The sequence below is a fragment of the Dryas octopetala genome, chromosome 3 (assembly GCF_963921425.1).
Source record: "Dryas octopetala chromosome 3, drDryOcto1.1, whole genome shotgun sequence".
Lineage (NCBI taxonomy): Eukaryota > Viridiplantae > Streptophyta > Magnoliopsida > Rosales > Rosaceae > Dryas > Dryas octopetala.
The window spans coordinates 9,835,130-9,857,860 of NC_141368.1; the positions used below are offsets into that span (position 1 = coordinate 9,835,130).

General features: G+C 34.5%; 3 protein-coding genes across 4 annotated transcripts; 2 read left to right on the top strand and 1 right to left on the bottom strand.

Annotated features, from left to right (window-relative positions):
- Nucleotides 1-183: 183 nt before the first annotated feature.
- On the top strand, nucleotides 184-4,553 carry DGD2 (digalactosyl diacylglycerol deficient 2). Its single transcript, XM_086238083.1, has 5 exons — nucleotides 184-332; nucleotides 824-1,210; nucleotides 1,728-1,994; nucleotides 2,489-2,838; nucleotides 3,716-4,553. The coding sequence occupies exons 2-5, from the start codon at nucleotides 929-931 to the stop codon at nucleotides 4,224-4,226; spliced, it is 1,410 nt and encodes a 469-aa protein (XP_086094209.1). The 5' UTR covers nucleotides 184-332; nucleotides 824-928; the 3' UTR covers nucleotides 4,227-4,553.
- A 10,089-nt stretch (nucleotides 4,554-14,642) lies between these two features.
- Nucleotides 14,643-19,031, top strand: LOC147290663 (uncharacterized). 2 transcript variants are annotated; one of them, XM_086238376.1, is made up of 5 exons: nucleotides 14,643-14,759; nucleotides 15,922-16,203; nucleotides 17,433-17,534; nucleotides 18,136-18,250; nucleotides 18,651-19,031. In XM_086238376.1, exons 2-5 carry the CDS (start codon nucleotides 16,120-16,122, stop codon nucleotides 18,926-18,928), a joined length of 579 nt encoding a protein of 192 aa, XP_086094502.1. In that variant the 5' UTR covers nucleotides 14,643-14,759; nucleotides 15,922-16,119; the 3' UTR covers nucleotides 18,929-19,031. The 2 variants fall into 2 exon arrangements, with proteins under 2 accessions (XP_086094502.1, XP_086094500.1); XM_086238374.1 differs by lacking the exon at nucleotides 14,643-14,759 and adding an exon at nucleotides 14,790-15,762.
- Nucleotides 19,032-19,570: 539 nt separating this feature from the next.
- On the bottom strand, nucleotides 19,571-21,562 carry LOC147290664 (elicitor-responsive protein 3-like). The gene is made up of 5 exons (XM_086235126.1): nucleotides 21,423-21,562; nucleotides 20,579-20,644; nucleotides 20,352-20,478; nucleotides 20,106-20,229; nucleotides 19,571-19,867 (listed from the first exon to the last, which is right to left on the bottom strand). The coding sequence occupies exons 1-5, from the start codon at nucleotides 21,487-21,489 to the stop codon at nucleotides 19,763-19,765; spliced, it is 489 nt and encodes a 162-aa protein (XP_086091252.1). The 5' UTR covers nucleotides 21,490-21,562; the 3' UTR covers nucleotides 19,571-19,762.
- Nucleotides 21,563-22,731: the final 1,169 nt, after the last annotated feature.

Consider the following 22,731-nt stretch of genomic DNA (forward strand, 5'->3'; position numbering starts at 1 on the left):
TTATATAATAAATCAGGTGTATATTTGAAAGTTCGTGGACCCCATTGAAATAATATATATAGTTATATGTCTAACTTGAATTTATGCCTAAATTAATATATAAAGACAGCTTGGCGGGTTTAAGTGTTAAACAGTGGAAACTGCAATTCCACGACGTCGTATCGGCAAAACCATCCCCCAATCAAACAAACCGTGGAGAAAAGTTTATTTCCTCTCTTTTTCCATTGACGTAGCCAACCATCTCTTATTTCCTTTCCTCTCAAGCTGCCTCAAATTCCGAGCTTCACTTCTTCCTTCTCACGACGCAATATTTTCCTCAGAAAATTTACAAGGTACAGTTTTCTCAGAGACTATTCGCGTTCACGAGTTTTGCTTTGTTGCTTATTTATATAGGTTTTTATTTTTTATTTTTTTTATATCTATTTTATGAGATTATTATAGCTGTTTCTGCGTTATCGATCAATTTAGGTGGTTTTGATTATATTTCATGATTTCATATTGGAAGGTAAAGGATTCGGTGTATTCAGATTGGTTTCACACGTATTGGATCTCAAAAGTTTGGGAATATGGCCGATTTTTATGTGATTTTATCAATTTGAAGAAAAAATTGGCCGAATTTATATATTAATCGTAATTTATAATCATAATCAGTGTTTAATTTGTTCGTTTGCATGCAAAAGAATCATATAACTATGTATAAGTCTGTAATCAATTTATACAAATTATGCTTAATTATATGGGCGGATTTAATTTTTAATGTGTTGCAACTTGCATAGTTCATTACATAGTTTGAGTGATAATTCATATTTATTTCTTAATGCAGCTTACACTGTAGTTCTTTATGTTCGTGGGCGGTGTGATCCAAATTATAAGACAGTATAGTGGTATACAGAGGTGATTGGTTTTCGTATTTATAAGTGATGATTGGATGGATAAACAAGGGAATATTGCGATATTTACTACTGCAAGCCTTCCATGGATGACTGGAACTTCTATCAACCCTCTATTCCGTGCAGCATATCTTGCAAAAGATGGGGAGAGAAATGTCACTTTGGTCATTCCTTGGTTGTCTTTGAAAGATCAAAAACTAGTATATCCCAGCAACATTACATTCAGCTCACCTGCAGAGCAGGAGACTTATGTCCGTAACTGGCTTGATGGGAGGACTGGATTCAAATCTGATTTTAGTATACTTTTTTATCCGGGAAAGGTAAATATACCCAGGGATTTATTACAATTACCATGGTACATGCACAAACCAACTTTAGTATTGGATGAGAGCTCTTACAATTTCAAGGGAATAGCAGTTATCTATATGTTTCAAAGAGTATTAATCTTCCTAGCCCAAAAAAAAGAACAGAAAAGAAAAAAAGAGAGGATAGATGCTTTTGTCATTTTATGGGAGGCTGTTGTTGCCGTCCATGTTTTCATTTATTGAGACCTGTGGTGTTTTAAGAATCAAAAAGTGTCTATTTATTTTTCCTTTTTGATCTTCCCTTTTTATCCTTCCCAATAAATTACGAGTTTGAACAAATTTTGTCTATTTATTGATGAAATCCCATGCCCTGGAGTCAACCTGATGGACATCCAGGTTGACCCATCTTTCGCTGTGCTCTCTGCAATATTCTCCTTTGTTATTGCTTTCATACCATGAAGGATGGCTGTCGTTTTTCTTTACATACCTTTTCTATGCAGTAGTACTAACTATGACATCACTTCTGTTGCAGTTTTCCTTAGATAAAAGGAGCATTCTTGCTGTTGGAGATATTTCAGAAATAATCCCTGATGAAAATGCAGATATTGCCATCCTCGAGGAGCCTGAGCACCTTACGTGGTATCATCATGGGAAGAGATGGAAAATTAAATTCCGGCTGGTTATAGGAATTATCCACACCAATTATTTGGAATATGTGAAGAGGGAGAAGAATGGAAGGGTGCAAGCATTTCTTCTTAAATATATTAATAATTGGGTTGTCAGCATATACTGTCACAAGGTACATCTTGATAATTGTTAGTTTTCATGATATAACATTTTTGGACAGTAATATATTTCCTTGCTTTCCAATCATTTATTTTATCTGGCATTTTCTAGCTTTTGTATAAGATTTGGGGAAAAAATATCCTTGGAGTTGTTACTATATGACAGCAAAATTGTGGTGGTAGTGTGTTGGATCCTTTGAGCACCCAGTGTGTTGGATCCTTTAGATAACTATCCTCACGATCAATGGTGATGAAACATTTATTTGTCTGAAATGGTGATGAAGCTTTATGCATTATTTTGGAGATATATGAGTGCAGGCCATATGTGTGTGTGCATGGAAGGAGTGAGGGAGATCTCCAGATGATACTTTAGTCTTGCTGCTCTTGTATTTGATATGTTCTAATTGTTTTATTAGAAGTGGAAATTTGGAGAGATATAAAATGGCTTAGATTGTTGTCATTATCTTGATATATTTGCTAACCAGATTTCACCTATGATGTACTGTAGGTAATCAGATTATCTGCTGCCACCCAGGATTATCCCAAATCCATCGTTTGCAATGTTCATGGAGTCAACCCCAAGTTTCTTGAGATAGGCAAGAAAAAGCTTGAGCAACAACAAAATGGAATCCAGGCCTTCACTAAAGATGCTTACTACATTGGGAAGATGGTGTGGAACAAAGGCTACAAGGAGCTACTCAAGCTTCTTCACGATCATCAAAAGGAATTAGCTGGACTTGAGGTTGATTTATATGGAAATGGAGAGGACTCTGATCAAGTTAAGGAAGCTGCTAAAAGATTGGAACTGGCTGTTAGAGTCCACCCTGGGCGTGATCATGCCGATCTTCAATTTCATGAGTAAGCTTTCTACCTATCTATCCAATTTCCTCATAATATCAATTTAACATTGTCTATTTTTAATGACATTGAGAAAAAGAAAACTTAGTTGTCCAGCATTGGATTGCACCGCCAATGATTCTTGTGGAAGCTGGTCTGTCTTGACTATCATTTTTTATTCTGGGATACATAAATTATAGGATGGGTACCTTTGAGCATTGATTTTTAATTTTGGAATCATATGTAGATACAATGATTTCTAACCATAAGAGTGGTGTGGGTATTCTGGGGAAAAAGTGGTAAGAAAATTTAATTAGTTTCATGGTGATGCAGGACAGAAGCATAGGCTGCTGTCTAGCTATAGTATTAGGCAAAAAACCACTGTAGAGAATACTTCCAGCAACAAACAATAGGAAAAGAAGAGAATAAAGCTATATAATCAAAGTTGGAACGTAGATAGATGAGTTCTAGTGTTTAGGAACCCAAAAGAAACTCTCACATCAGAAATCTCTTAATAATATTATGCCAAAAAACTGTCTATTACAACCTAAGCCTTAAGCTTATATAGGGAAAACATATTCCTCAACTCACTAGGAAAACAATAAACCTTAACTAACTAGGAAAACTTAAAGTAAAATTACCTTAAAGACCTAATGAAATCAAGAAACTAGGCTCTAAATCCAGCTAGGAAATAAAAATCAGAAAGCTACTAAAAAAAATACTATTTCTTGGAACCCTAGGAGATGCTCCTGCATCACATGGTTATCAGTGGGTGCAAGGGCAGTTTACTTACCAATTTGAATCCTTTCTTCTTTCAAGTTCACCTCAAAACAATGAGATTTCATTGTTGAGGGTCTGCATGGTTGGAATTTTTACATATTATACTTGTATTTTTCAGTTATAAAGTGTTCCTGAATCCAAGCACCACGGACGTGGTTTGCACAACCACCGCAGAAGCATTGGCAATGGGTAAAATTGTTGTATGTGCCAATCACCCCTCGAATGAATTCTTCAAGCAGTTCCCAAATTGCCGAACATATGACAATGGTGTTGGATTTGTTAAGCTCACACAGCAGGCACTAGCTGAAGAGCCTGCCCAGCTGACTGATGCACAGAGGCATGAGCTTTCATGGGAGGCTGCCACGGAACGGTTTTTAAGGGTTGCTGAGCTAGACCAGGCATCTACAAGGAAACTGTCAAAAAGTCCTTCAAAGAGTTTTATGTCTATCTCATTGAGCCCATGGAGAAGCATGGAGGGTGCATCAGCATATGTCCATAACATGACTTCCGGTTTTGAAGTAACACGGAGGATATTTGGTGCAATCCCAAGGAGTTTGCAACCAGACGAAGAGCAACGTAAGGAGCTTGGGCTGGCTATGCCTGCAGGTGAAGGAGGCTCAGGAAAATAATGTTATTGTTTGCTTCTATGATACAATATTTGGGAGATCCTTTATTATCAATGTCAGGACATGCTTATTTGGATACTGAGGTATCTAAATCAAATGGTGTAAGGGGTGGATCCTGTTGCTTGAAATTAAGAATTAGATAGGAGTCAACGAATAATTTTCTATTGCAGTGAACATGAGTCAAATTATGTAGGTTGTCATTGTTACTCTTTCTGGACAGACAGAGAACAGAGAAATGAGAGAGGGGGTTGCAATTTGTAATTTTAATTGGAGTGTACATATTCAGTGTTGTGGATTACCATTTAATATATGTGATTACTTTGTATGTTACTGCTATGTTTATTTGTTCTAACTTCTGACTGGAAACTGAAAAGCAATATACAAGGCTATATATGAAGGAAAATGAAAATCTAATCAATGACGCTGTTAATGGTAGTTACATTCAGGAAAAGAGTTCAATATAGAACTGCTAGTCAGTCTTGCTACTAAATACTAATAAAGAAATCAAATTAAAATATTTTTTTTTGTCGTAAATCAAAATATAAATTCAAAATGTGTACCAAGTAGAACTTATATTTGCTCTATTTTTTCCAATTTTAGACAAGACTTTGAAATTTGAAAACAGGGAGGCATGAAAGGTAACCTGGCCATAATTGGTAGTTGTTGGCATGGTGGATTACCATATAAAACGACCTCGTTCAAAGTACCCACCAACCCCATTCAAATCTATAACGGCTGGTTTTCTCATCAGAAACCCTCCTTGGCCACCTGAACACAGCAATGAATACACAAAACCCCTCTCTACACCCCCAAAAACCACAACTTTCTCTCCCCCACAGAAAAATTCCAGCTGAACATACCTACTCTCTTTGTCCCCATCCGCATGCAAATTCAATTACCTGCCAAACCAAGCACAACCCAAAAGGCAAACGCAAATCCTGAGCCAATTCTTAGAAAGCATCAAAAATTTGCCTTCCAAGCTGTGCATGTAACCGGCCTCTGTTTTCTCAAGCACAATGCTGACACGTGGGATCAGATGCACCTATTCCTCCCTAGCACAGCCCCTTTTTAGTCACCTTGTTCATATCGCAGGCTTAGAGTTAGAGCTGGCTTGGTTGCCTCACACAGAGTGTGTGAGTCTCTCTGTCCTTTTGGGTCTGCAAGAGAGAAACTTGTTGTGAACCATGAACTGGGCTGAGGAGTTAGCGAAGCGCCAGACCCGTCTGCCCGCCGGATGGGTTGCAAGGTGTGAGAAGAAAGAGGATGGGACTGATGATAAGGTAATGAGAGCTATTGCCTTGATTTTATGTGTTGGTGTTTTATCTGTTTCTGTGTTTGAAGTTTGAATGCTCTGGTTTATTTGTAGACTTTGCTGAATCTATTCTTATCATGAATGTTTTGGGTATATGTCTTTTTTTTTTTTTCTGTTGATCATGAATTAGATTAGAATATTGCAATGACTTCCAAGTTTTGTTTTTGTTCTTTCTTGTATGCATCTACTACCTTATTTGTACATGATTATGGCTCTCAAATTCTCAGTTGGCTCATGTTGATGCCCATATCAATATTTCCTTAGCATACAGCAAAAGAGTGGAGCAGGCCTCATCAAAATCAAATAACAAGGTCATATCTAACAATTAAACAACATATACAAAACCCAAATGAAACAGCCATGTGAAAAGCATACCTAAAAACAATAAGAGACACCACAAACAGAAAAGGGTAAAGACGATAGTGAAGTTGATCATTGAGATGCTGTTAATAATGATGCTATCAACTTTGAAAGGTTAACCTGTTTGGTATCCTATTCAAAAACCATTTAAAAAAACAAAAAAACAAAACAAGAAAACGTGTTTTAGTAAAAAAACATAGGTCTCTCCTTTGGTTTGATTTTTACCAAACCAACTAACTACCAACCAAATTTTTTTGGTTTGGTATACCGATTTTCACAATTCGAAAATCGAAAATCCCAAACCAAAAAAGTTGGTTTGGTTTTGGTAAAAACCAAAAAGAGTTGGTAAACTAACTGATTACCAAAAATTATTATTAAAAAAAACCGAATCGATTATTACCGAAAAAATCAAAATATATACCCAAAAAAACTGAAACAATTACCGAAATTTAGTTATATATGCTTATATAATACTATTATGTTAGTAGTATAATAAATATTAAACTACTAATATCTTAAACAACTATAAGAAAATATACTTGTATAATATTATCAAAAGTGTGAGTTAAGAATCTTAAGATATAGAGTCATTCTCTCTAATAAAGTAAATGTTATTATTTTTAGGAAAATAAGAATCTCATCTTTAGGTAAGTAATGCATAAATATATATATATATATACATACTAAATTAATAGGATATGTACTAATACATTTTATTAAACTAATTATACTAGTATATATTATTACTAATATTAATATTATTGCAATTACTACTAGTACTATATTAAACTATTAATACTACTTGTGCAAATATATATTCATCAAACATTATATTTTATGCATCATATTTTATTAAATTTTAATTTATTTTGGTATATAATAATTAGTATTATTATAATTAAACAAAAAATGAATCGAAGATATACTGAAGTAAACCGAAAATATACCGAAGTAAATCGAAAATGAACCGAAAGTAGTCGATACCAAAATTACTGAAATCGAATCAAAAACTAAAGTTTACCAAAAATTACCGAACCGAAAAATACCGAATTTTTTTGTTTTGGTTTGATAAGCCCCAATACCGATCCGAACCGACCGATAAAAACATGTTTTGCAGACTATTTTCAAAAACAATTTCTAGAAAAAAAATTCAAAAACAGACCTCTTTTTAAAAACTATAAAACATCGTTTTTCTTTTTCTTTTCTTTTTTTAACGCTCCTTCTCCCTTAGCTAGCATCATTTTGAAAATTTAAAAATTGTTTTCAAATTTCATACCAATCAAGTTTTCAAATTTGAAAACTCACATTTAAAAAAAATCTTAATTTTTGAAAAAAAAAATTTGAATAGGTTACTAAGTTTCAGACCATCAGTCTATGAAATGCATAAAGTAGAAAATAAATATTGATAAGCATAAAAGCTACCGAATTTGAAAATTTAAATAGAAGTTTAGAACCCATGTCATGTATTCACCTATTTCATTAAATGAAAGCTTTTAGCTCCATCCTCCATTCCTACAAGAAAAGACAACTAGAGCATAAAGAGGAAGTAACTTATTTGTACACACAAAAAAAAAAAAAAAAAAAGATTATGAACTAACCAGTCAAAAAAGGTCTTAAAAACCCATATGGAAGATTTCAATTACTCAAGCAATAGATTATCTACTGCAAGCAATGCAAACTTAGAATTGCTATCACAAGTCACGAGATCGGTAGAACAACCTCTTAATGGTAGCAATTTTTAGGTTGGTTGTAGCTGGTAAGAGAGATTTAAAATCTTTGAAAAAAATTCTATATTTGTTTAGTGATCTCTCTTGGAAAATATTCTCATGTACTTTATTTTTAGTTACGCGTGTTGTCATGCTACTCAGCATGGCAGCATGCATTATTTTTTTCTCTCCTTCCATTAAGAACCGCTATCAAAATTCACGAGATCAGTAGAACCACCACTTAATGGTAGTATTTTGAAGGTTGCCAACTTGGCATTATAGCTGGTGAGGAAGATGGAAACTTGTTAGAAGACAAAATTGTATATTATGATTGACTTTTTGAATTTCTCTCATTTATTTCAATTTCAGTTATTCGTGTCACCGTGTTAGAAAGCATGGGGGCACGTATTATTTTTTTCTTTCATTTCATTAAGAACCGCTACCAAAAGTCACGAGATCAGTTGAACACCCATTTATTGGTAGTGATTTTTAGATTGTCAACTAGGCACTGTAGCTAGTAAGGAAGATGGGAAACTTGTAGAAAGAGAAAATTATATAATCGTTTATTGATCTTTTTTTTAAAAAAATTGCTCTCATTTATTTTAGATTTAGTTATGTGTGTCGTCATGCTAGAAAGCATGGCGGCACGCATTGTTTTTTTTTTTCTCATTCCATTAAAAACCGCTATTATAATTCACGAGATCAATAGAACAACCACTTAATGGTAGTGTTTTTTAAGTGCCAACTCGGCATCATAGCTGATGAGGAAGATGGATACCTTTTAAAAAGAAAAAATTGTACATTATGATCTCCTTTGGAATGTTCTCATTTATTTCAATTTCAGTTACGCGTGCCACCATGCTTTCTAGCATGGTGGCACGTGTTATTTTTTTCTTTTGTTTCATTAAGAACCGCTAGCAAAAGTCATGAGTTCAACTGAACAGCCACTTAATGGTAGTTTTAGGCTATTAACTATGCACCACAGCTAGTAAGGAAGACGGAAACTTGTAGAAAAGAAAATTATATATTCGTTTATTGATCTCTTTTTGAAATTGCTCTCATTTATTTTAGTTTTAGTTATGCGTGTCATCATGCAAGAAAGCATGGCAGCACACGTTAATTCTTCTTTCATTCCATTAAGAACCGCTATCAAAAGTCGTGGGACTGGTATAACAGCCTCTAAAGGGTAGCACTTTAGGCTCCCAGCTACATCCTTGATCCTACCTGATAAAGAAGATGGGAAGTCATTGAGAAGATGAATCAATTGCCTGATCAATTTCACTGCTGATATTCTAATTAACTTCTTGTAATGATCATATTTTCCTATTTTGAAAATCTCATATGTTTTGATTTTTGTATACTGTTATTGTCTCCATACTCTACATTGTCTAGCTAGTGGTGCATGTCTGAAAAATCATGCTATCAGAAATTCAGAACAAATAAATATAAACAAAGATTTGGGAAAAATTTAATGATATTTCTCCTAATAACTACTCAAAGTAACAACTTTTTTTGATGTGTTCTTGTAGTATTACATGAATTTGGGAACAGGAATAAAAGTTTACTCAGTGGAGGCTATGTTTTCTTATACGGACAATCAATCAGCACAGGCAGGTCCTTCAGAGGTGATCGGAAACTTCTTTTGTTTTTATTTATGTTGCTCTATTTTTTGCATAACTATAATCATTGATCACAGCTTATAGTGCATATGATTATCCAAAGCTAATGGGTGAGCTTAGAAACTAAATGAACAGAAGAGCAGTTTCCAAGTGTAGAAATTAAAAAATCTTGTATTACACTATTACCTTAGGATAAACGTGCATTAACATTTTCCCCTGTTTTGGTCTTTAATTTCATATTTAATAATCATTTATCAATTTTGTTATATTGGATTTTGGAAATAATCTTGGTTTATCAATTTTAAATCATAATCCGTTCCCGTTTCCATTAGTTACGGAAGTTAAAATTTGTGTGTGGATGTGCATTTAGCTTGCCTCTCTCAAGTGGATGCTTACACAAGTAAATCTGCATGACTAATTTCCAATCAGTTCATATTTTGTGTGTTTATAAGTTGACTCCATAATTACACTGGTCTAGTTTCACAATTTTATCTCTTTCATGAGTAAATGTAGTTGTAGCTAGAAGATACATATGAAATCTCCTTTCAAGTCTCTTTCCTTTGCACAGTGATCAACATTTTCGATATCTTTTGGCCATATTTGGGAAGAGAATAATTGCCTATGTTTAATGAAACTCTACTTGTATGTTCTTTTTAGTAAAATTTAGTTAGTTACTAGATGATAATACATATACTTGTACATAAACAGTGTGGGAAACTTATTTTTACTTCTTGTAGTTAGAAGTTGCATAATCAATTAAGTTGTTACATAATACAAATTGCTTGCAGGCTCTACAAAGGTTATCCTCCCACTGAAGTCCCATATCTCACTTTTGTTGTCCCTTTTTGATTTTCAATTCAGGAATCCAGACTAGACCATAGGGAACATGCAATTTATTTCAGCCCATCATTCTGGGGTGCTAAAGAAGAAGTGCTTACTCAAAGCTGCAACTGCGGTAAAGTTGGAGAGCTTGCTTGTTTTTCTGTTGGTTTCCGCAGATGGGTATGTGTGTACATTTACTTACAAAGTTAATTTTCCTCATTTTATTTTTGCTGGGAAAGTTTTACTCTCTCTTTTTTCTAGGAAGGGTTTACTAATTCTGTTTTCCATTTACTGATTCTTTCAGTATCTGAGTGGAGGTCCAAAGAAAGTGAGCGAGCAATACTGCACTCGCTGCAAAGAACTGGGGCATGACACTTTTCGTTGTCCCTTACCGGTAATGCCAAGATGGGTACGTACTGTCATAAACTCCAGCTCTCTAAAAGCTTCTACTTCCTGCAAGTTTTGAGTGTCATTTTTCTTACCTTCTTCTTGTCCTTTTTGGAACTTTCAGGACCGGTTTTCAACTTCAAAACCATCTGTTGTGCACTCACATGGACCAACTTTAATCCGAACACCTCTCCTTAGCGAACGTAACCTTACTGAACAAGGGCCAACTGTTATCCAAACCCCTCGCATTAGCGAACGCAGCCTTAGTGCACGTGTGACTGTGGCCAAAACAAGGAAGCCGCCACGCTGCAGCCGCTGTGGTAAAACAGGACACAACTGTCGCAGTTGCCGCAGAGCCATTTGAAGAGCTCTTGGTAGCTTGCAGTACCTTTCCTTATAATGAACTTGTGTTTGAACTTGTGTTGGCGGTGTTCATGTTTCTGTTGTCTGTTACTCTGTTTCCCCAAAACTTTAAACTTCTTTGTCTTATGGATGGTTGTGTGTGCTTGGAACCTTTTAAGTTATCAATTTGAGTTTGGATTGTGCCATTGTGGTTTAATTATTGTTGGTTCTGATTCAATGCTTATGGTAATTAGACTTCTACTTGCACACAAAACACACATGAGCACATTCATTTTATGCAAAATGTAGTATATTTTTCATTCTTCAAGATTTGTTAAATTGAAGTTTCCGAGAAAAGTAAATTTTTCTAGGCAAAATGCTATGAACCTATGAAATGTGATTTATCATTATTTGTATTGAGGGCTTGTCATTTATATATTCATGGAGTTTCTTTAATTATATTCTTACCCCCTTGTTCTATTTTTTCACCCACTTTATTTTTACACCCCCATTAAATTTGAAAAAAATTATTAAAACACTCTTCACATCCCTCATTATTTCTATAATACTCTTTGATATATATCAACTTCAACACTCACTCAATAAACACTCTTTCCACTCTCTTAACTATTATCCCACCCACCCACCCACCCATTTTTTTTCTTAATTTCTTTCTTCAAATAGAGTCAATTAAGAAATCAAATGGAGGTGGAGCAAACAACAAAACGAGTGAAGAAGTGGGGTGGGCAAGATTTTCTGTCTTTTTTGTGTTGATTTAAGCTTTCCCATTCTTGATCAGAGAGTGACCCTGGATTACAAAGATCTTGGCTGCTTGCTCCACTAGGTATATTTAACTACATCCAGATTGGCAGTGAACAAGCCTTTAGATTCAGGGTACCAAATGCACTTATCCGGCAGAAGAGGGTTGAATGGGAATGTGTATTCTTAAAATGTTTGGCATTGTGTTGCTCAGATTTAATCTATGTTGTGGGTTACCTTTGGCAAACAACAATCAACCGGTGAAAGAGCAAACAAGTATAAAAATATGGAAAATGTATACCAATACCTTGTCTGGTTGCTTCATTTGTAGAATTGTAGCGGTATAGGATGTTAAAAGTTAACAAATTGACTGATTCCATACCCATCTGGTGGTAGTGTTGCTTATAATTAAGCACTGGTGGGGGGTATGCCCTAGCCACATTGAAACACTGCCCTAATTCCTCCATTATGTCAGAGACAGGGGATGAATTATAATGACCACCACCACCACCATCACCGTTTGATGTTGATGAGGGTTCATGTTCATACATATGAATCTGACCCTTTTTGATCATCAACTTCTCCTCCTTAGTCTTGTTGACCAACACCATCTTCACCTTCTTCTTGGAAACCCCATCTCTCTCAGCGCAATCATCCCCATCATATTTTCTCTTCAACCCATTATCAACCCTTGTGTGTGCTTCAAATTCATCACATTGTTGATCAGCAGCAACAGAGTCATGAGGGTCCTTGTAATTGATCATCACATTGTTGTTGTTGTTGTTGATCATCACATCATTCTTGGCCTCTTTGATCAGCTTTTCTTGCTCCAACTTTTGACTTGCAACACCACAAACCTCCACCAAAATATCAAGACTCGACAACACATCAAAACTTGTGTCCTTGAAATCGTCCACACTCAGAAACCCCATCTCCTTCTCCTCTTCTTTTTCTACTTCTTCTTCTCCAATATTATTATTCCTTCTCATCATCATCACAGCTCTTCTTCTACTGCTACTCCTACTCCTCTTTCCACTCCACAAAGTACTGAAGGAACCTAGTAATGAACCCATCATCGACATATGTCGCATACACAACTCAGAAGGCTCAGAAGGCTAGAATTATATATATAGTAGAAATACAAGTAGTATGTATTCCTAGTGAGATTAGAAATAGGGAATTTGGCGTTGCAAGTAATGCCAGCCAAAGGATCCACAAGATCTTGATTTGTGATTTGAATCCAACGGCCAATTGGGATCGCAATCAAGTGAATATATGTAACCAAAAGATTCGGGTGTGTTTAAGGAAAGTAAATAATATATTTGTTATGTAACATGAAAAACCAGGTGTGTTCAAGAATAAAGAAACTTTTCTCTCAAAAAAAAAAAAAAAAAACAAAGGAAACTTCAATAAATTAGTCTTCAAGTAATCTCTAACATGAAATCTCTTAGAAATTTAGAATTGGAGAATTGGTACCACTACCCAAGTCCATAAAATAACGGTGCAAGATCTTAGAATATCTTTTGCAAATATCTAAAGAAAGTTATAGAACCTAAACCCAAAGTTAGAAAAAAATTACCCTCAACTCCAAAAATTGGTAGTTATAAACTTTATTGAAAGAAAGTTGGGTGAATACATATGGGATGAGACAATTAACGCTACTCTTTTTTCATAAATGAACAAGCATTTTCCTTTCTTAAAAAAAAGAATACAAGTAAAAAATTTTGTGGGTTACAAAGTGAACTCAACTTAACCCGATTAGTCAATTTGGATCTGGAATCCAAATTTAATTGGATCATGTTCAAATAAATTTCACTCAAAATGTACAAAGAACATTTGATATAATGTTTTTTGTATACTTAAATCAATTTGATATAATGTTATGCATACTAAAATTGCTGAGACATGTATCCTACAAATTGTCGGATAATAAAATCAAGTGATAGAACTTGTAATAAGTAAACGACATGTATCCTATAATAAAATGAAACCTCTTACAATTGGAAGAATTGATACCGAACTCAAGTCCCTGAGACAAGGCTTGAGGGTTGTTTCTATGTTTTCTCTCCGTTTTGAGTGTCATAAGTTATAAAGGTAATAGGAAAGGGGCTTGTAGCTCAATTGGTTAAGAGTATTTATTTATGTACCAAAATCTTGTGTTCGAATCCCCCCTCCCCAACTATCGCTAATATTCAAAAAAAAAAAAAAAAAAAGGGCAATAATAGAATCTTATAATTTGTCCAAATAAAGCTAGGAATTAATCATCAGATGGTGCAAAAAAACCCAATATGGAACCCAATTAACTGCATAATGCCAACTTGGTTTGAAACCCTTACACTATGTTTGGTTACATAGAGAGATGGGAAGGAAAGATGATACCTTCATTGTTTGGTACAAGGAAGAGGATGGTATTTTTTACACTACTTTGCATCTGTCCTCGATTTTTTCATCCTATTATAGAACAAATATTACTATTAATTTCTTGGCATCTAAGTTTGTGACTGAAGCATCTAGTTGTAACTTTAACATTTTTAAGTATTATTTTGAAAATTAAATCATAACAAAATGTGCAACTATAATTTTCTCTGATATTTAAGGTTGAGCTCAAAAGAAATAAGTTAAAAGGACATTTCCACTTGACTATACATTTGGGTCAAAGTGAAGGATCTTTTTTTTTTTTGAGGAGGGTGAAGGATAAAATTTTGATATTTTTCTTTCCTTAATGCTATTTATTATTGTTTGTTTTATACTTTTATATCGATTATAAACCCGTATATTCCACTTACTTTTATTCATAAATTATTAATTAGTGTAAGAAAAAAAATTAGTTGATTGAACCCAGAGTCCATCCAATAATTAATGACAAATTTCCATAAAAAGTTAATTGATAACATATTTATTCAATTAATATTTAATAACTAGTTGCCAGTCCAATGCGCGCGCACTGGAGTCGTTTTGTTTCGTTGCCAAGGGAGCGAACGGCGTCGTATCCTAGTTATAATTTTCCTTCCACCGATCCAAACGTAAACGGACTCACTTTATTTTCCCGGAAATAGTTCCACTGGGAAATTTTTTTACTCGGTTTCAGAGAACGACGTCGTCGAACTGGCGGGACAGCCAAGCTCACCTATGGAGCAATGTCTTCAAGCTCGCAGTACACGATGATGATGATGATGAAGAAGAAGAAGAAGAAATCCGAAGGCAGCAGTGAAAGTTTTAATTGGGCAGGGTTAGAACATTAACCTTCTGAAATTTATCTTTGTTGTTGTTGTTACTTGTTTTTGTTTGGTTACTGGGAAATGGTGGACAGTGGTTTCTGATTGCTTGAGAAGGAAGCAAGCAATAGGGTTCCCAGTTCAACAAATTCATAGCTTCTTGTTTGTTTGTGTACTTTCAGAAAAAAAGATGAAAGTTGACAAGGGAAAATTTTAATTTCTTAAAAATTCTCTACCTTTATGTAGCTGTTTAGTTTGTTTTGATGAAACTTAGTAGTTTCTCAAAAAAAATTTACTGGGAAGAATTATTAGTTTCTAGTTTGGTGTTTGTTTTTAGGACATATGTGCATATATGGAACAAGGAATTTTAGTTTGTGTATGTAGGTTGTAAAAATTCAAATCAATTCCGCTAATATGAAATGATTATTTCCAATGGGTTGCTTTTATAAAGTGTTGGGCTGTTAAGATTGATGGCAATTATTATTCGGAACTTCATAAATGTTAAATGGTTGTGTATCTCACTCAGTAGGTTACTTACTTACTAGCTATCTCGAAAGCAAAGAAGTGGGAAAGTGTGAATTCGAGTGTGTGTGTGTGTGTGTGACATTGATGGATTCTGTTGTTTTTGTGTACCAATTAAACCACTCATATCTAATAATTTGTACTGGGCACAAAGTGTTTCTTTCTGATTCTTTGTGTGGTTGATAACCATTTGAACTTCACACAAATGTGCATTGTTTTTCATTATATGCTTATTTGGTACTGCAACAGATATTTTTTGAGATTCTAAAATCTAAATGTGAAAAGGGAAAAAAATGCGACAGTTTCAAAGTCATAACTGGACATATTTATTGGTTTACCTTGGGGGACAACAGGATATCATATATAAACTTCAGATGCCCCACCCCTGAGCTAAGTTTCATTCTAGGGACACATTCAGTCTACTATAGATGATACCTATCTTCCCCATGATATAAAGGGGACATTGGGGATCTAGTCAAGATGACCTCTGAATTGGTAAGGTGATTTATTTTTGGTAATGCTTTTGCTCTTATCTGGCATTCATCCTGCCTTTTGAGCCTTTTATCGTCTCATGGTAAATGGTGCTCTGTTTAGTTTTTCATTTCCATTTGTTCTATTTTATTCCTAAAGAAGAATTAATTCTCCTGATTTCAGTTACGTTTTGGGCTCTTCGTCAAAAAGCACTGAGAGGATGGGAACACGTGGACTTGGAGGCATCTTTTTGGTTTTAAGCATTGCCCCTTTAATGCCTTGTTCTCATTGGAAGTTTAGGGTTAAAAGGACCCTCAAACAGAGAGGAAGTAGAAGGCAGAGATTTCTGAGAGCGCCGTAAGCAAAGCATCATTCTCCAATATGGTAGATAAGAACTCGTCGGGCCCAATTCCGGATGGCTGGAAGTTAAAGAATGAAGTCCAAAAGGGTGGATCTAAAACCTCGGTAACTAAATACCTGAGTCTCTGGCCCTCTTCTATATCTACTGAACATGTTGTTCAGTTCTAGTTCTGAAGATTATTACTCCATAAAAGATTGATATTTTCTTCACATGCAGAATTTCATTACTGCTGTAATAGGTTTCAGTTTTGTTAGTAGATTGATTTAGCTGATGTAATTCTCTTTGTATATTATATCATATGAACTCCTAGTAATCAAACGCTAAAATCTCATGTATTTCTCTTTTCTGATCTTATGGTAATATACCATCGAAATTGATATAATCAAGTCCAGCACATCAACTTTTTCACCTGAATTAACTTAATAACTTCTGAAGTGGATTTTAATTTTGGTATTAGATTGACTTAGCTGATTTGATTATATAACTACTGCATAATATTTTGTTCTTCTAATTAAAACATGCATGTTGGATTTGCTTCTTGAATGTTCGGGGGTATTCTATTTGGTTTTTTTTTTTTTTTTTTTTTTTTTTTAAATGTAAACCTTTCCTTTCTGGATTGATGGAATCAAAAAGAATGTAATAGTATTTCTTTGAAGCTTATATTTATCTGCCTTTGCACTGATATCACTCTTCAAGGTAGCTGAGTTGAATTCTTCAATAGCTTATTTGCTATTCCTAAATGTTATGGCCTTAAGTGGAGTCTTTCAAGTGATGTATCCTTTACTCACATGAGGCTAGGGTTTTAAGTCAACAATTGTTGACAAAGTTAATGAACAGAAGCATTCCCTTATGTTTTTGTCATTAATGTCAGAAGGATATCTTTTATCCATGTTAAAGAATCTTTAATCAGGCTTTATATACAAGTATGCATAAATGTTTTGAAATTTCCTTTTATTTCATCTTCTGTGCATGTGTTTGCATTATGAGCATTTATATAACATGCAGCCCCAATTCTTAATTTTGATGATAAAAACAATCTTTTCAAGTTATTTGGTTTATCGTTACCAGTTTTTGTGTTCAATATTTGATATGGCATGTTTTGCCTAATCAGTGCTTTTGACTGTGGCATGTTTTTGACATGAGATCAGTGCTAGTAGACAATTTGCCTTTTGATTGGCTTAAAAAATAAAAATAATCCTACTTGGAATGAAATACAATCTATTAAAGAAAAAAAAAAACATGAGGCTAAAATATTTGTAGTTATAATTCTCCCTGATGTTTCATCTGGTTCCAGAACTGAATGATTGCTTGTTTTAATGCTTGGCTGTTGTAGGTCTACTGGTGTCCAGCAACCGGACAGCATTTTTTCACCTATGAAGATATGATGCAATATGTGGACTATGCTAAGGAAGCTAAGGTTTCCTTCTATTCACCTGTGAGTTTGATCTTCCTTTTTGCTTTTCTTCTGTATTTAGCCTTATTCATTTTCATCGACTAATATCTACATTTTGGACTAGGGATTTGTTTTTTATTTTAATTTTTTGCCAGATTGGATTAGGGATGTAAAACCTAAAAATTGTCTCTAGTATCCTTTTAGTCCTAAACTCAAAAAAGTGCCCTTATCTTACACTGGAGGCTTAATTTTATAATTACTTTTTAATGAGAAGGGTTTCTCTATATAAATACAAATGGTTTTCAAATGTCCTGTTGTTGTTAGTCTCTTGAATTTCCAGGACAGGGGAATTTTTGGTCAAGGCAGAAGCTTTTTGTCCTGTGGACTTTGTTTCTTCATGATTGAACGTCTCTCATATACTGTAATGATTGCAACCTTGAGAACCTTCACAATATATCTGGAAAAGAAACTTACTTCATATTACCATTCACAATATTCTGGAAAGAGATTTTCTTTGCAGTGGCTTGCTCTTCTTTAGTTACTTGTGGGAACCTTCCTCCAATTAAACTACATATAATCCTTTTTATATGTCGAAGGTCTGCTATACACATTATCAGACATTAACTCATACATCCTCTTGTAGGACTTTGGTAAGAAGAAAGCTGGATTGTTAGCCAGAAGGACCAAACGTGGCTTTGCAGCCAGGAGGAGACAGTATTTAGCTGGTCAGAGCTCAAAGCCATTGACTTTGAATCCGGGTAAATTTCTGAACTACAAAGTGTTTGAAACCCCCTTCTCTTTCTCTGTTGTAACTTTTAGGAAATAGATTATTTTTAGTGGGATATTAATCATATGCTGCTGTTTCTAGTTGGATTGAACTGCAAGGACCCTGTAATTTGTTTTGGACCTTCACACATACCATCAAAATTGTCATGCAATCAACCTTGACGATTTTTCTAGTTAAAGATCATGTGATGCATTAAGAAAGAGTCAACTTTCACTTTTATATAACTTATATTATAGTGGTCCCTTTTGATTGCTACAGAAGAAAAAGAAAATTTATTTTATTTAAAATGCATTGTTGTTGGACCGTTGGTTCACTTGGTAGTGATTTTATATATGTTACTTTTGATTTATCAACTGCACTATCTCCTCCAGTTAAAGAAAACAATGACTTGAAGGAGAGCAGTGACCCTGAGGACAGCAATGATAAAGGGGTGAATATCAAATCTGATGAGGCTGGGCTCAAAGCAGGCCAGGAACCCGATATTGGGTGGTTAAATATCAAAGATGATGAGGCTGGGCTCAAAGCGGGCCCGGAACCCGATATTGGGGGGTTAAATATCAAAGACGATGAGGCTGGGGTCAAAGAGGGCCAGGAACCCAGTAATGGGCCAGAAAATATGTTAGTTCACAGAGATGCCTTGTCTGCCTGACTCTCCCTATTTGGAACTTTTTGTCATGTATTTTTCTGGTGTTTTTCTTTGAACCTTGTTTGCTGATTGTTTAACCGTAATACAATTTGCTCAGGTTTCTTTTCAGTATACATATGCAGTTTCCAGTATTTCTTAATTCCTGAGGTTTCTTTTGGTTTTTGTTTCTAATGCATTGATGCCAATAGGGTTGTAAAAGAAAACATAAAAGGAAAAAAAAAAAAACTGACAAACTGATTCAATACAGTTCAATCCAAGTGTTTTGGATTAGTTTTTAAGCAAGTTTAGGCGGGATTAAATATGCAAAACCAATTAGACTGGATTACTACTCGGTTTTAGGCCTCAAAAACCAAACCAGAACTATCTATTTGTACTCCTTTTATATCTTCACACTCCAAAATCACTATTTTTAATTTTTAATGCACTTACAGGAGTGCAAGAAGCCTATAAAGAAGTGGGAATAGCATTGATAGAATAGAATTTTTATATTATGTGTGATATAATGTATCTTTGAAACTTATCTGTTAAGAATTATTTTGTTATGACAGTAGAAAAGTATGGCCTGGTTGTAATTTAAAGCAAACCAACATGCATTGGATCATTTAACTTGTTTTGGAAGAGAGTGGGTATAATTTGTAAAGCAAATATGAAACAATCCACATCAACAAAAATGACTCATTATTCAATCTATCAAAACAAGTTAAAGAACATACATATCCGTAAATACACAAAGTACACCAAACAGAAATCTCCAACATGACTGAAGCTCTTTTCTTTTCTCAGACCAATACCAGGCAGCTAAGTAAACATCATAAATTACACTGTAAAACCACAAGGTCATTCCTCCCCGTATGATGATTGTTTCCATCCGCCATAGCTCTCCTCAGCGCCGCCAAAGCTCTCCTCAGTGCCGCCATATTCACCAGATTGAAAGCTGCTTCTCTGCAAGAACAAATAGAGTTGAAAAGTCAAAGCCACAAACAATGTAGGTGAAAAATTGCTTGAACTGTGATGTTCACCACAACCATAAACGAGAACATTGACTACAAAAGTCTAGTGTGCCATGGGATGGTGGTAGTCTATTTCCATATCAAAAATAAAAGTTCTGAAAAAACTGAAAGCAAATGACCAAAACGTGAGGAAAGGAGCAGAGCAGTGAAGTTTTGATAAGTAATAATACCTCAGGCTCAGGAGTGAACTGGAGTCCAATTTTAATCCCTCCACGATATTCCTTCTCCTTATTGACAACATTGTATGCAGTTGGTGGAATGCTTCCTTCAACGAACACTGGCTCTAAACAAATGCTGCATAATAGACATGTCACCACACATTATAATTTTGCCTATATGTCACAGATTGCATATTTTCTGAGTGACCTTATGCAAAATACTAATTTAAGGACCAAAAAGAAACGAAAAATACTCACGTTGCTTCTCCAACAAAATCATCGGCGCTAAAGTTATCTTTCTCCATAATTTTCAAATGAAGTTCGGTAGCATCCTCTGAGATTGTGAATAAAAAAGTTTCATTCCATTCTGGTTCAGATCCTTGCGCTGCACACATCAAATTAATCCATAGTTCACCCAAGAGAAGTTAAAACAAATTTGATGCATAGGAATGTGCACAAATAGTGAAAGATGGCTACAACAGTACCTGAGACCACAGTGCTTTTCTTCTCTTGGCTCTTTACAGTTAAAAGGACATAAGGATCCATGTTTGCTGCTCACAAAACATTGACATACATAATTAGCATATTCAAATATTTAATGCAGACAAATTAGAAACATACATAAGGATCCATGATGAACATCATATTCATAGCAAATTATTTATAGATCTGAATATCAATACTGTATATGTTGTTTACAATATTTTTCCCAAAAGACTGACACACAGGCCTAGTTTAAAATAATATAAATTATCTAATGATTGAAATCAGCTAGCTAGAAATGTATTTAAAAAGCAATCATAAGGAAGAAAAAAAAGATGTCAGTAGATCATTTCCTTTGCTATGATGCCAGCAGTGGATCAATTAAAAGATAATTGAATCCAAATACCCACATATCAAAAAGAAAAATAAACCAATTAGACATAAAGAATTCTGATGAGGAAAAGCATGATCAGTGAAAAACAGATAGATCTTTTCAACATCACTTAAAAGTTACTATGGATCCATGAAAAGGGTTTAAAAACTTTCACTTGTTCTTTAATTTTAGGGGTGCTGAATCAAAGGTTCAACCTTTTACACTCACAATCATACATATATACATGTATCATAAGCATTCAGATATACAGAGCTAGCAGAGAATTCAGATCCACAGATGGGTGAAGCAGAAGGAAACCCAGATACCATTTCTCATGTATATGTGTTTCCACAGTTAATATAGAGCAATCATGATCATCAGTAGATATTATAGATCGACGATTCATAACATATATATATATATATACACACACACATACAGAAATAGAGGGAGAGAGAGAGAGAGATAGCTACCGAGAAATTCTTGGTTGTCTAGGCCTCTGGCATCAACCAGAAGAACTTCAAGCGTTCCTACAGGCATGTTTGGATCGGATGAAATTCACAGAAAGAGAGAGAGAGAAGAGGGAGTGATCTACAGGTGTTGCAGTTTTCAAAGCTCAAACGACTTACGAAGAATTCATTTGCCTGCTGCTGGCTATTTAAAACTTAAAAGCATTTCTTACAAGTTACAGACTTACAGTTACTAGTTTACGTTTAGTCATTTACCAAATTTCGACCAAAAAAAAAAAAGTCATTTACCAAATAAGCCTGTCTGAATAGGGTTGACTTATTAGTTCGGGTTCCACCTTCCATTTATCCATTATATGACATGTGGCTTTCAACTGTTATTATTCAAACTAAAATACTAAAATTAAGAGTTAATTACACTTACAGCTCCTGAAGTTTATCGTCTTTTCATATACACTTTCTGGGGTTTTAATAATTACACATACACCCTCTGAAGTTTTAAAACTATTACATATAATCCCCTATAGTGAGACAAAAATGATGAGAAATTATGTAAAAAAGCATGCTAAGAGATTAAATAGCCTAATAAGATTATTTAAGGTGTAAGGTCCAACCTGAATACAAATATTTTCTTTTTTATTTATTTATTTATTTTCTTTTGTAGGGGATTATATGTAACAGTTTTAAAACCTTAAGGGATGTATATAATTATTAAAATTCCAAGAAATATATGTGAAAAAACGATAAAACTCAGGGATGTAACTGTAATTAACTCCTCAAATTAATTGGTGGTGTTCACAGTTTACTTACTTATTGCACTCACTACATTCTGGAATCTGTATCACATCTTATGCAAGTGGGGGGGTGGGGGGGTGGGGGTCTTCGTGCCTCATCATATGTTGGCATTACATGAAAAACAAAAACTAGAGTATGTGCCAATCCTGCAAAGCGTAATATATTTAATTTTTATTTTATAAGACTCCACATGACGATGTCATAGCGAGATCCCACCAACAATGAGTATGTGCCATTGTATTATTGATTTGTCATGCACATGTGATGATGTGGCATGAACATCTCAAGTCCTAATCCTACGTGGCAAGCCAACTAATAATTGTGAAATGAGTCGTCACTTGTTGAAAATAATTTCAAATTCAAATTTTGGTATCTACTTGTAGAAATGCAATTTATTATCTTGTAATGAAATTTTCAGGCTAAGAAGAATGAATCGGATTGGATTGATGTTCATATTGATTTGAATTGGATTGAATGCTCGGAAATTATGTATAATGATCGAGGAGGTAAAGCAAGTATG